Genomic DNA, 13,660 nt, shown 5'->3' on the forward strand with positions numbered 1-13,660 from the left:
TTCCAATCCCTGCTCCGAGGAGCCATCAGCTCCATTCACAGCCGTGCCGCACCGCCACACTTGTACATTCAGCCGCGCCGCCACACTCCTACATTCAGCTGTTGCTGTGTTTACATTGAAAACGAAAAACCAGGTGAAGCCTACCGAGCATTAGCAAAAACTTCGGCCGGCTTGCTCTGCATGCCGCGTATTCGTTTTCCACCCGACAGCAACCCTGCCTCAAGCGAACTATCTGGGGCGGCATGGGGCAAGAGCCCCTGCCACACAATGCAGCAAGCCGCGGCAGAGCCGCGTCATCCATCCAAATCCCCCCAACGTGGTGTCAAGGTGCTGTTGCCGCCAGCAGCCGGGGCTCCAGATGGGTGTCCCCGGCCAGCTAGCCGAGCCGCGGGCTCATGCCGACTTGGACATGTGGATCGCCAGGTCCACAACACGGTTGCTGTAGCCCATCTGCAGAAGGGGCAGCAGAGAGTGCGTGAGCCTCGACGTGAACATGATGAATGCTGCAGCTGCCGCGCTCGAGCACCTATGGGCTTGCTGCTGGCAGGGAACTCGGACACGGCTGCTGCACGCCAGGCCCCACGGCCTGGGCTCCCTGCTGGCTGGCACCGCATTCTCGCCAGCCGGCCACGTGCCCCGACTGAGCGCTCATTGCTGCACCCTGCTGCCTCTCCCTGTGTGTAAGCCAAGCCACCTTCTGCTCTGCTGTGCAATGTTCTGCTGTGCCACGCTGTTTGTGGCGGCAAGGGCTGGGGGCGCCCCGACTCACCTCGTTGTCATACCAGGAGATGAGCTTGACAAAGGTGTCGGACAGCTGGATGCCGGCCTTGGAGTCCACGATGGACGAGTGTTTGTCGCCGATGAAGTCGGCGCTCACCACATCCTCCTCGGTGTACCTGCAGGCGGGCAGGCGGGCGGGCGGAGGTTGAGGGAGGGAGAGGAGCGGCAGGGCGAGCACAGTGCAGCGCAAGCAGGGGCTGGGGAGGGAGCAGGGCAAGGGGCAAGGTACAGGCTAGGCGGGGTCGGGCCTGCAGGCCGTGTGCCCACCCCACCCCGCAGCTCGCCCAGCTAGCGGCACTTCCGGCATCTCCGCTCACCCCAGCACGCCCTTCATGGGGCCCTCACTGGCGGCCTTGAGCGCGCCCATGATCTCGGCGTACTTGGCGGGCTTGTTGAGGTTGATGGTGAGGTCCACCACAGACACATCCAGGGTGGGCACGCGGAAGGCCATGCCCGTCAGCTTGCCGTTGAGGTGCGGCAGCACCACGCCCACTGCCTTGGCCGCGCCGGTCGAGGAGGGGATGATGTTCTGGGCCGCGCCTGGAGGCGGCAGGAGGAGCAGGGGTGGACAGCGGGGCAGAGGGTCGGTTGGGGGGTGCAGGAGGGCAGGGAAGGGTGCCGAGGAAGTGCATGGCACCGATAGGGCAGAGAAGCGACATGGAGATCAGCAGTGACAGCGGCGCTCGCCGAGCAGCGATGGGCTGCTGCCGAGGTTGCTGGCGCCCCAGGACAGGGCACGAGCCGCACGATGCACGCAGGCCCTCTCTTTGTCTGGCTGCTCACCGCGGCCGCCGCGCCAGTCCTTCTTGGAGGGGCCATCCACGGTCTTCTGGGTGGCGGTGGTGGCGTGCACCGTGGTCATCAGGCCCTCCTTGATGCCAAAGTTGTCGTCAACCACCTTGGCCAGCGGCGCCAGGCAGTTGGTCTGCAGGCGGGGCGGCGTCCAGGGGCCAGGTCCTGGGCACGCACCACAGCCGAGCGAGGCGACAGCAGCCAGCCATGGCAGGCAGCAGCAGCACCGAGCCCTGCCTGCTGCTCCGGCTGCAAGGCCGCCTGCACCATGCGACCCCTTCCTTCCCTCGCCGCGTCCCAGGACCAGAGCATCTGCGCCTGCCTCCAAGCAGGCGCTGGGGCTCTCCCCAGGCCAGCCGGGCAGAGCAAGCAGAGCAGGCAGGCGGGCTCACGGTGCAGGAGGCGTTAGACACGATGTCCATGCTCTTGGCATCGTACTTCTCGTGGTTGACGCCCATCACAAACATGGGGGCGTCCTTGGAGGGCGCGGAGATGATGACCTGCTCCAGAGGGGCAGGGAGGGAGGTCGGCGGCAGGCAGGGCGGGGCAAGGGGGGCGAGGGCGAGGGCGGGGACGGCAAGGTGCGGGGCTGGGGCTGGGGCTGCATGAGCTGGCCCGCTGGCAGCTGCCGAAGCGTCCCCGCGGCCAGGCCTGCGCAGCGCCATGCGGCGCGGCCCAGCGTCTGCCTGTCTGTACCCCCGCCTCCGTTGCGTTCTGCTTTTGTCGCACCTTCTTGGCGCCGCCCGTAAGGTGGGCAGAGGCCTTGGCCACCTCTGTGAACACGCCGGTGGACTCACACACATAGTCGGCGCCCACCGAGCCCCAGGGGATCTCCTCCGGCTGCAGCACCGGGCGGCGCAGCAGGCCAGGTGGCGCAGCGGCGTCAGGACGGCGCAGCAGGGCGGGAGTAGGGCTTAAGGGGCGCGGCACGAGGGCATGAGGGCACAAGTGGAGCAGCAGGCAGGCACGGGCAGGGTTGGCATGGGCAGGGTTGGCCGGCGCCGGGGATGCGCCCTTCCTGATTCCATACGCCCCTGCCCATCCCTTCCAGGGTTACCTTCATGTTGTTGAAGACCTTGATCGTCTTGCCGTTGACCACCAGCGAGTCGGCGGTGTGGCTGACGGTGCCCTTGAAGCGGCCGTGCACGGTGTCGTACTTGAACATGTAGGCGGCGTACTCGGCATCAATGAAGGGGTCGTTGAAAGCTGCGCGGCAAGCACGAGGAGGGGAGCAGCGCTGTGCATGTTGGGTGGGCGGCGGCGGCGGCGGCGAGGGCGGCGAGAGTAGGGTTGATCGGCTGGGGGGCGGCCGGCAGATCAAGGTGGCGCCACCCTCCCACGCACCCACAACCTCCACATCGTCGCGCTCCAGGGCGGCACGGCACACCTGCAGCCAGGGCAAGCGAAGCGGCGGCGTGTGGCGCAAACCCGAGGTCATCAGCCTGGCCCCGCCCAAATTCAGGCCGTCCGCCCTCCACACTGCATCTGGCCGGCCGTACACGGCACGCCCTAGCCGAGGGGCTGGATGCCATGCCGGCGATCGCCTACCAGGCGGCCAATGCGCCCAAAGCCGTTGATTCCGAGCTTGACCGGCATGGCTGGTGCGTCCTGGATGGTTAGATGCGAGTCTCGGGTGAAAAGAGGGCGGCTGCCGTCTGCAACGGGAGGTTGAGGCCTGGGTCGCAGCACAGCACGCTGGGGAGAGGTTCTCTTCCGCTCCCATTGGCCGCAGGAGCTCGGCTGAGAATCTGGAATGACGGTGAGCAATGCACAGAAGCAGGGGCGGCATGGTGCAGGTGGGTGAAGGTCAACACCCACCACGTCCCGCCGCCACCCCGCCTCACACGTCGTGGCCTGGCTGCTTCTCTGAGAGGGTGATCTACTGCTGTGGAAGAGTATGGAATATACTCATATGGAGGTGATCTAAATGGGAGGCAGCCCGCCAGCTCAACAACCATGTGCGCTGCATGCACAGCCGCTACCGGTATAGCTCGCTGGCCCACAGCTCCTTCACACGGCTGCTGTGCCGGCTGAACTCCAGCTCCTGGAACTGGTGCAGCAGGTCGACACCGCGGTCCTCCGGTAGCTGCAGCCTGAGCAGGGCACCAATCCGCAGGTGAATCACAAGTGGAAGTGGCGGAGCACAGAGGCGCATTCTGTCATCTCTTGGGGCATTTGACAGCCAGCAATCAGCAGGCAGGTGGGCAGACCACCCCCCTGGGCGATCCGCTCAAGCCCCACCTGAGCTGGTCCAGCGGTTCCCGCACTGGAGGCATGTCCAGCGCCGTCTCTATCCGCACCAGCTGCTGGCTCAGCCGCGCTGCCGCCCGTCCCTCCGCTGCAGGGCATGCAGAGCAGCGGGTCTTAGAGGAGGCACACCGAAGCCAGCCGTGATCATGCTGCAGGGTGAAACCAAGGCAAGACACCCCCGGCCGCACCTGAGCTCAGCTGCAACGCCGCCTTCTTGGGCTTGACCTCTGCCGCGTGCTCAATGAGGTTTTCCAGCGTGCCATGCTGCTTCAGCAGCGCTACCGCGGTCTTGGGCCCGATCCCTGCAACCCCCGGCACGTTGTCTGCATCGCAGGGGCAGGAGCATGCGCCCTCAAATGGGTTCATCAGTTTCCTGGAACCCCTCAACCTGGCCCGCACAGCAGGGCAAGGCAAGCCAAGCCACTGCAGCAGGGGAAGGAGCATCGAGCGCACCTGACGCGTCCCCCGCCAGCGCCAGCACATCCACAAACTGTTCCGGCTGCAGCCCATACTCGTTCTCAAAATCGGTCTGGCTGTAGGGCACCAGCGCATACTTGTTTATCCGCTCCCCCAACGCCGGCTTCTTGGGCGGGCGCAGCAGGATGATGCCCGGGCGCAGCAGCTGGAAAAAGTCCTTGTCTGGGGAGGCCACCGCCACCGCTATGCCTTCCTGCACCATGGGGCTAGGCAGGGTGGCCAAATGCTGGTGGCCCCAATGCAGCCCAGCAACAGCCGCCAGGCACCAGGCAGCCAGGGGAGAGCGTCAGGTGCCAGCACAGCGGCCGTGGCAGAGCGGCATGCCACGCACCCGCACTGCACGGTATGCCATAGTGCCAATCACGTCGTCAGCCTCCACACCCGACACCTGCGCCACCAGACATGCGTGCGTCAGTGCAGCGCAGCTTTCGAACGGCAGCCGCAGTGAGGCTGTCGTTTGACAACGGAACGCTGTTACTGGCAAGCCGTGCTGGTCGCCACTCCTGTGTCGCACCCATCCACCCACGCCAAGGCCAGCATCCTCCGCCCTGCAGTCCCCACCTGGATGACAGGTATGGCCATGGCCTTGAGCAACTGCAGGAGACGTGGGATGGCCTCCTTCACGGCATCAGGGCAGGCCTGACGCTGGCCTTTGTATCCCTCGTACATCTCATGCCTGCACAGGCGGCGGGTGAAGCGGAAGCACAGAAAAGGACGCAGTAATGGTGCTGGCAGAAGGGAGCAGAGCAGCTGGCAGAACGTTGGTGGGGGTCGGCGCAGCTAGATGACATTTGGCCAAGCCAGGCGACCAAAGCACGCAAGGCATTGAGGCAGCCAATGCAGTGCAGCAGCACCTGAAGGTCTTGCCGCGAGCGTCCAGCACCACGGCAAAGTGGGTGGGCGGCGGCACCAGCCCCAGCAGGTTGAGCAGCGTGTTGAGGAAGCCAAACAGCACGGTCGTGTCCTCGCCTGCGACAGCAACAGTGCAGCAGGCACAGTCAGAGGTCTGGCCGGCAGGCAGTCCAATCAGCAGAATGCCTGGCAGCAAGCATCATGCCGCCGGATGTGGTGGCCTGCCTGCCGCATTGCGAAGGCGGTGTGCCTCTGAGAACGCATAGTGGGAGCGGTATAGCAGAGCCATGGCGTCCGTGAGAATCATGCTGCAGGGCAGGGTGAGGCGGGGGTGGAGTGGGCAAAAATCCGGGGGAGGCATTTTTGAAAAGAGGGCAAGCGGGGCATGTGCTGCTACAAGCTGATTCAATTGCAGGCAGCGTCCCGCTGCTGCGAAAGAACTAGTGCAAGTAGCGGCCGCTGCTGCCGTCCAGACGCGCGCACCGCTTGCCACCTGGCGGCATGGACATGCCATATGCGCCCATGCTCGGCTGCTGAGGCGGCCCTGCTAGTTGCGGCGTCGCCTCCCCTGGCGCTGCCGACCCCGCTGCTGTTGCAGCGTGCAATTGTCTCTGACTGCTCTTGCTGCCTGCAAATCCGCCGCTACTCGGGCTGCTGCTGCTCAGGCTGCTGCTGGCTGAAACCCTGTGCCAGGCACCGCGCCGTTGGCGGGGCCATGGGCACGATGGCGGCGCCTGCTGCCAACAGGCCACAGGCGGCTGGGGCGCTGCCTGCAAACCCAGCACTCTTGAAGGTGCTGCTAGCTGCATCGCCATGCTGCTCAAGCTGCGCTGAGGGTTGGGCAGGGATGGGAGGGGGAGGCGCAGCACTAGCGGCAGCCCACACCGCAGGCCATGCATCGCCCTCCCGCTACCGAGTGCTGATTCCCCGCCTGGCACGCCGCTCCGACAGGGTGCGATGGCCCCAACTTTGGTCGTTTCGATTGTTGTGGGCCTGCTGATTCACGAGCTGTCGGCCAGCAACTCAAGAGGCTCAGATCAATGGTTGGGGCCGCTACCGGGCACCGTGCTAAGCATGCTCTGCCCTGCTTGGTGGCATTCACAGTAGAGCGTTGCGCAATTTCAATCAATTGATGTTGAGCTCCACATGCAGTGAACACACAGCAGGTGGTGGGCCTCCACGCACAAGCAGTAGAATGAGCGCAAGACACACACTGCACCCAGGACCATATGGATGCTGCAACAACAACACACACCGCACCCAGGCTGAGGTGGCCAGGCAGACGGCGGGGTCAGCAGACCGGCGCGTCGCAGTGCCAGCTCGACGGCGGCGGTGCCTGCCCCACTTGTGTCGTGCGTCGTCTTCTTCTGCCACCAGCCTGGCTGGCAGCACGGCCCCTCCCGTCAAGGGCCCACCTAGCAGCTACGACCATCGCGCCTTGCAACAAGGATCGGCTGCTCTAGTGGGGCGGCTGCACCCCCAGCTGCTGCCGCTGGTAGAGGAGGGTGCGCTTGCTGCTGCCCGCCACTGCCGCCCCATGCTCCCAACGCTCGCTGGGGGTCTGTCTGTCCACATCATGCCCCTACGCACGCTGCCTGCATGCCCCTATGCTCGCCATCGTGCAGGCACATTGGTGGCTCTAGAACGGGCGGCCGAGTATCGCGAGCGCCGCAGCGATGGTTACCAGGAGCCCAAGCTGCTCTACCTGGTGGGCACCTCTCACGTGTCGTCCCGGTCGGCAGAAGATGTGCGGCGCGTGGTGCAGGCGGTGCAGCCAGATGCAGTGGTGGTTGAGCTGTGCCGATCTCGTCAGGCAGTCATGGACGAGCCGCGGCAGCAGGGGTCGCAGCAGGGGCAGGCCCAGGCGGCGCTGTCGCTGTCAAGCGCCGGCAGCAGCATGAGCGATGGCGAGGAGGAGCCTGCCGGCAGCAGCAGCGCCACCGCCGCCAGCAGAGGCAGCAACCCGCGAGCCTTGAGGGAGGGCAGCCTGCTGCCCGCTTTCAAACGGAGCATGGGGCTGGGCGGCAGCAGCGCCCTGCTGCTGCGCCTGGTGCTGGGCCGCGTATCTGCGCGCCTGTCGGGCAGGCTGGGCGTGCGGGGCGGGGCGGATTTTGTGATGGCGCGGGAGGGGGCCAAGGCACTCAGTGCGCAGGTGCGGAAGTGGCCTGCCCTGCCATGTTCCTGTGGCTCCCTGTTGCGCTGCTTTTTGCGGAGGCAGCTGGCTGTTCATGCAGCTTGCCCTAATGCGAGCCTCGTGCGAGGATTCCATGCCCCTCTGTACCGCCTGCAGCTTGTCTTGGGAGACCGGCCGATTGAGATCACGTTGCAGCGGGCCTGGGACGCGCTGAGTTGGCAGCAGCGGGGCCGCCTGGCCCAGGAACTGGCAGGCGGCATGTTGGCCGCACAGCAGGTGCACACATTGCCTGCAGCTTTGTCGGTGGTCTCCATTCGCACCAGACGTCGTCAGCCACTGCCACCAAGCGGCGGGATGGCAGGCTGCGCCAGGCAGCTTGCTTTCACTGCCTGCCACACATGCCCCCTTTTGCTGGATGTAGCTGGATGTGGCGGCTGTAGAGCGCCTGAAAGACGATGATGGCGTGAGCCTGCTGTTCCAGCAGCTGAGCGAGGCATACCCCGAGGTGGGCTGGCTTTTGCTGCGGCCCTCTCCACCCATGCCAACCTCAGCAGCACATGCTCTCGCCTCTTTCTCGCTGCCTGGTCAATTGTTTGCCTGTAAGTTATCATTTGCCCCTGCTGCCTGTGGCGCACCTTGCTCTGCTCTGCCCCGGTTGCTACTTGCAGCTGGTTGGTCCATTGGTGCACGAGAGGGACCTGTACCTGGCTTGGTCGCTGAAGCGCAGCAAAGCAGTCAATGGCGCCTGTGCGGTGGTGGGTGTGATTGGCAAGGGACACCTGCGCGGCGTGTGCTACGCCTTGACACACGATGAAGGTATGTGGGCAGCTGGGGAGGTTGCTGCATGTAGCAGTTGCGGGCAGCGTGTGCACAGGAGAGGAGAGACACTAGCCCATGCAGCAGACCCGACGTCCTCCCAGCGCTTGCCCCGCGGCCCCCACTACCTGCGTGCACCCGCTTGCCCACTGTTTGTGCCACTGCTGTTGCCGGTGCTGCATCCTGCAGCGGGGGCAAACCTGCGCTTCCAGGATTTGGTTGGCGGCAAGAACGTGAAAGCAAATCGGCGGCGCCAGCGGGCAGCAGCAGTGGGGCGCTTTGCCCTGGACACAGCACTCTTTGGCGTGGTGTGGTACGCATGGACTGCGCTGCAGCCATAGTAGGGCAGCCAAAGCTTGGAGCTGCCGCTTTTCGTTCAACTTGCATGATTCATTGCTGACTGTTTGTATTCTTTCTTCGGCACACTGCTATAGCTTGATCAGTTTCAGAGCACTACTGTGCACCAGCAATTAGATCAAATTTTCTTTCACAAAGCTTCGTGCCGTCCAGTCCTCAGCCTGTTCAATGCCGCAAGTCCTGCCGCAGAGGGAGGCCTCAGATTCAGAGGCCGCCCAGGTTGTCTCACCCTTCGTTCTGACTGGCCGAGGTTTCCAGCGTCCTGGCGGCTGCAGAGGACATGGCACAAGTGTCTGGGTGCGCAGCAAAGGCAAACGACATCTGGAGGTGGGTTTCATGCGCGCCGTGGGGCTGCCAGTGCTGCTGCCTTCTCGTCGGCATGCCCGCTTGGTTGTGGTGCCTCTACTACATGTGCATGTGGCTCAAGGATAAAGTCCAAGGAAGCACTGACGAGCCGATTCAGCAGAGGAGGCAAGATCATGCATGGATGCGGCACAGCGGGGGTAGGGGAGGCTCGGAGCCAGCTGGGCGGCGGCGACCGCCGCCAAGGTACTGCACACCACGATCGAGTCTCTGCCACGAGCTGCACCCAGCCTTCCTCACAACTATTCTCGCCTGGAGACAACCTTACCTCTTGAGTTCTGCTGAAGTTCAGCTTCCTTGCAGCACTTCCCCCCAGCTTCTCGGGACGCCTCTCCCCTATAGCTTCTGTGCCTTCAAGACATCTGTGTAGCTACATCCTGAGGGCATAGAGGAGTGTATTCCCTCCACAGCCCCATGGCGCCGTAGTTATGAACACCGCCAGCGTGAACGGGGACTCTGAGCTGCTGGCGGCCTCCTCGCGCCCCTGCAAGGGCCGGAAGGTGTATTCGGTGAGCGTTGTATTTGCTTGTGCAGGTCGAGGCTTTCAATTGAGGGAGAACTGTCCCCTTGTGCCCGCAGCTGCAAAGTAACTAATCAGGGCCTGCTGATCCACCGCAGGAGGACGGCTGTGACCAATGCGGCGTCCACGTCTCCAGCAGCTTCAGAAGCGACCCACACAGTGGGCCCAACTCAAAGTGATGCCGAGGCCTTGGCCCGCTGCCCGCGGCCCCTGCCTTGTTCTGGCGCCTGAGGGTGTCCTCTCAAGGCCATTCACGGCCTAGAGCCGTTGAAGAGCGCAGCAGGGAGGGAGGGGATGGAGAGCACTGGCGGCCGCCGCTACTCCCCGCCCTTGCACGCCGCCGCCATGGCCCACACGCAGCCGACTTTTGCTGCCCCGGATGCAGGTTATGCAACTCATGCCACTGCAAGGCGTACAGGCGGCGACGCAAGCTGTCCGGGCTGCCTAGTGGTGGGGAGAGCAGCGGCGCCGAGGTGCGCCCACCCCGCCGCTTGCGGCGACGCGCCTCAGAGCCCTCCCTCTCAGCTACAGCGCTCCCCACGCCACCGGCTCTGGCCCAGGCAAGCCACGTCCGCTGCCACCCTGCTGGTTGCTGATGGTGCTGCTGTCACTGCCGCTGCAGTTGCTGCTGCCTGCCGAGGCTGCGTTTCTGGGGCTTTTGAGTCCCTCGCGGCCGTGCCATGCTGCAGCTGTCCCAGAGTTTCCCGGAACCAGCCATAGTCGAAGAGTGGCCCAACTGGGTGGCTGAGCTTGACTCTACTGAGCCCCTGCTGGTTGCGAAAGGCCCTGCGGCCGTCACGCACCTGGAGCAGTATCGTGCCCTGCAGCCCGCCCCAGCAGAGCAGGAGGCGCCCCAGGTAGGCGGCTTCAACCCATCTCTATTACGCTGTGATCGAGTGACTGTGGCGTGTGGCTTGCCTTCTCCTGAGAGTTGCTGCGGCCACTGCATGCAAGGCACAGGCAGCATGCTGAGGCTGTACGTAGCCTACTGCGTTTCTATCGCGTTTTTGTGTGCCACAGGCTGCCATGCCAGCAGCGGGCTCGCAGCAGCAGCGACTGATTGAGCTGCAGCAGCGGGTGTTTGACGAGGTGTGCAGCACTCCAGCCGACAGAATGGTGGCACTGCACTGCGCACTGCGAGCGCAGCAGGCCACGCCCAGCTTAGGCCAAAGGTGCGCCAAGCCGACTGAGCAGCTCGAGGCCAGCAGGGTAGCTACCTGCTAGGCGCATCTTGGGGTGGGCCTGCTTGCATGAGCGTTGCTGGGTCCGGAGTCGGGCGTCAAGTGGCAAACACTGCGCCCCCTGTTGCCTCCTCTTGTGCTGTAGGGCGGTGCTGGGCGTGCTGCCCCGCATCATGCTGCAACTCCCTGACGACCCCTCTGGCATTCTTCACAGCGTGTCGTGCCTGGCTGAGGCGGTGATGCTTGGCAACCAGGAAGAGCAGGCAGCAGATTCGGAGGATTGCACCGGGCAGCATGCACACACGTCGGCTAGCAAGCCAGCGCCAGTTGCGGTGCGGCTGACACTCTATGCATCCGGTAAGCAGCCACTTCCACACCCGACCCTGCTGCTGCGCATGTCCGCCACGTGCTACCGTGTGAGCGCATGCCATAAAGTGTGTTGCGCTGCTGCTGCATGCTGCTCATGCATGGCCGCCACGGCTGCTCCATGTGGGTGCAGCGGGCGCGGTGGCATGTTGGCAGGAGGGACCTGCCGACCCCATGCTCTCGCTCACCTTCAGCACAGTCACCCGGGTTCCCATCTGGAGCAGCGGGTGAGCCTGCAAGCCTGGCATGCACAGCAAGGCCCGGCACATGCCCATCTTGCACGCAGTGAAATTGCAGTGTTTGCTTGTAGACGGCTTGTGCCTCTCTGCTCCCTGTGCTGCGCGGTCGCTTTGTTCTCGTATCTGGCGTGGGCCTTGCTCCGGCTGCAGGCCAGGCGGCTTTGCTGTGCACTTCCCGCACGCCTTCTGTCCCCAGGTGGACCTGTTTTTAGGCGAGTGTGCAGCAACTGCTGGCCTGTATGCACAGCCTGTTTGCCATTACTGTGCTCAGGCCAACCAGCCTGTGAACACGCTTCGCAAACTGTCCGCTGCCCCTGCTTGGCTGAGCCTTCCTGTTTGCTGCCTCCCTGCCTGTGGTGCAGCCATCCACCAGCATGTTGCGGAACTGGGGTCGCGGGTGCTGCAGCCGCCGCCGCTGTCATTGGACGTCGGTACGATGTGGTGTGTCGGGGCAGGGCAGGGACAGTCTGTGCCACCTGCAGCCTTCACCCTTGCACCATCGATGCCGGATCCTATGCAGCCTGTCCACCTGCCGTTGGCGGCAGTGGAGCAGCATTTGCCTGCCGGACGCTCCTGCCGCCAACAGCAGGAGCCAGTAGGACAGCTGCTGCCGCTGGGCCCTCTGGTGGCCTCTGGTGCCCTCTACTCTGCAGGCGGGTTGCCCAGCGACGCAGGCTTCTCTTTTCTTGAGCTGTGAACCTGCCACCGCCTCTTGGCGCCTCGCATTTGCCACCTCCTGTACGTTGTGTGCCTGCAAGCTTGTACCCTCCCACACTCTTTGTTTCCTTTTCTGGAAGTCTTCTTAGCGGCCGTCTTTGGGTCACCCCCCATCTGTTCTTCAGCCATGCTGCTTCTTTCAATAAGCGTGCGCAGAAATAGAAGCTTACTGGCTGCCGCCCTGGCCTGCGCTTCTTTTACCCTCGTCTGCCCGAGCCATCCTTGGCAGACGCCACCTGCTCAGAGCATGAAGAACATCCTTTTTGTTGGATCATCTGAGGGCTCCTTATGCCTCAATTGCAATTGCACACTCCAGTACCTGCTCGCTACAGCTTTCAGATTCTTGCCCTGCTTTACCCCCTTTTCCTCCATCATTTGTGTTCCTCTTTTGCAGGACCTGTGCCAATCGTGCCGAACGCTCGTGCCGAACGCTTCCCCTGCGCATTTGCACCCACAGCCTGCTCAAGGCACTTTACAACCGTCTCTCCACCATGTGCACCCACGCCGATTTATTTGTTAGGCACAAACCATTCATTACTCGTTTACACCACCGCGGGAGGCAAACACACCTCCGCCGTCTGCAACAGCTCCGAACAAATTCAGTTCCAAACGTGACGGCTGTAGGTCAAACTACTAGCTGCAACTGCTCCTAAGGGTGGGTAGCAACGCATGCTGGTGCATTGAAGAATCTGGGGGCACAGAGCTTTGCAGTTCAGGGCTAATAATGATGTGGCAGAATGAAAGGGTGGGGCTGATCAGTCATTGGAGGGCAGGGAAAATAGGGGCTGACTGTGTAGCGAGGGTTTGCAAGGCCTACCAGCATTGTTGCCAGGCAGGGGATGGGTTCATTAAGGAAACAAGCTGGGCACAAGGTAACAAACGGCTCCTCTAGGGGAGGAAGTAATGAGCTGATCCACCACGCAAGTGGGTGTGACACCCGAGGTGAGCATGTAGCGCAGAGGCTGCGGGCGAAGCACAACCAGGCTGCCAACAGCCGCCCAGGTTTCGTCTCGACAGCCTCCTAGCGGCCGCCAGAGCGCTTGCGCTCCAGAAAGTCGCACTGCTCGGCGGACAGGCGGGCCTGCTCGTCGACGGAGACGTAGCGGTAGGAGGCGGCGGCAGGGGCGCCCCAGGAGGAAGAGGAGGAGGCAAGGGAGGAGCTCGAGGCGCTGTTGCCCAAAGGGCGGGTCGGGGTGCGAGAGGAGGGACGGGCAGGTGTGGAGCTGCGGCCGCGCGTTGGAGCGGGCGAGGGGCTGCGAGGCTCAGAGGCCTTGCGGGCCAGGAACGCCTGCTGCTCGGCGGACAGGCCACTGGACAGGGCGGTGCTGCTGCTGCGGCCGCGGGAGGCGGAGTCAGCGCTGCGGCCCTGCAGCAGCAAAAGAGGAGAACAGGAGCGGACTCGTCAGCAGAAGGTCATCACACGTGGGGTTGCTCCTCCAGAATAGCTGCTCTTGCTGTGCCTTACCCGGGTGGGAGCGGAGGCAGGAGCAGCGCTGGACTCGCGGCGCTTGCGCTCCAGGAACGCCTGCTGCTCTGCCGACAGGCCCGCGGCGGGGGTGGTGCTGAGACCCTGCAGCGGGCAGAATCAGGGAAAGGGGAGAGGGCAGGCACATCTTTGAGGCGATGTAAGCGATTGGGTGCGGTTGCAGGGCACTGCACTGGAGGAGTGACTCGGCAGGCTGGGAGAAGTGCTCATGTTGCTCACCCGGGGGGCGGGGCTGGGCGAAGCGCTCGACTCGCGGCGCTTGCGCTCCAGGAAGGCCTGCTGCTCAGCAGACAGCTTGGTGTGGTCGAGCACCACCACGGCCTGGACGCG

General features: G+C 63.9%; 3 protein-coding genes across 3 annotated transcripts; 1 reads left to right on the forward strand and 2 right to left on the reverse strand.

Moving 5' to 3' along the window:
- Nucleotides 1-93: 93 nt before the first annotated feature.
- On the reverse strand, nucleotides 94-3,168 carry CHLNCDRAFT_36383 (hypothetical protein; the record flags this gene model as incomplete). The annotated part of the gene is made up of 9 exons (XM_005845859.1): nucleotides 94-450; nucleotides 770-896; nucleotides 1,098-1,320; nucleotides 1,564-1,705; nucleotides 1,965-2,072; nucleotides 2,302-2,412; nucleotides 2,630-2,778; nucleotides 2,917-2,959; nucleotides 3,121-3,168. 9 exons carry the CDS (start codon nucleotides 3,166-3,168, stop codon nucleotides 394-396), a joined length of 1,008 nt encoding a protein of 335 aa, XP_005845921.1. The 3' UTR covers nucleotides 94-393.
- Nucleotides 3,169-3,550: 382 nt separating this feature from the next.
- Nucleotides 3,551-5,675, reverse strand: CHLNCDRAFT_136540 (hypothetical protein; the record flags this gene model as incomplete). The annotated part of the gene is made up of 8 exons (XM_005845860.1): nucleotides 3,551-3,665; nucleotides 3,814-3,910; nucleotides 4,011-4,145; nucleotides 4,276-4,492; nucleotides 4,631-4,687; nucleotides 4,861-4,975; nucleotides 5,154-5,268; nucleotides 5,645-5,675. The coding sequence occupies 8 exons, from the start codon at nucleotides 5,673-5,675 to the stop codon at nucleotides 3,551-3,553; spliced, it is 882 nt and encodes a 293-aa protein (XP_005845922.1).
- A 1,013-nt stretch (nucleotides 5,676-6,688) lies between these two features.
- On the forward strand, nucleotides 6,689-12,439 carry CHLNCDRAFT_58486 (hypothetical protein; the record flags this gene model as incomplete). Its single annotated transcript, XM_005845747.1, has 10 exons — nucleotides 6,689-7,303; nucleotides 7,442-7,561; nucleotides 7,707-7,790; nucleotides 7,954-8,101; nucleotides 8,291-8,414; nucleotides 9,727-9,814; nucleotides 10,362-10,513; nucleotides 10,668-10,879; nucleotides 11,490-11,558; nucleotides 11,781-12,439. The coding sequence occupies 10 exons, from the start codon at nucleotides 6,689-6,691 to the stop codon at nucleotides 11,822-11,824; spliced, it is 1,656 nt and encodes a 551-aa protein (XP_005845809.1). The 3' UTR covers nucleotides 11,825-12,439.
- Between the last annotated feature and the right edge of the window lie 1,221 nt (nucleotides 12,440-13,660).

This window comes from Chlorella variabilis (genome assembly GCF_000147415.1).
Source record: "Chlorella variabilis unplaced genomic scaffold CHLNCscaffold_16, whole genome shotgun sequence".
NCBI classification, from domain to species: domain Eukaryota; kingdom Viridiplantae; phylum Chlorophyta; class Trebouxiophyceae; order Chlorellales; family Chlorellaceae; genus Chlorella; species Chlorella variabilis.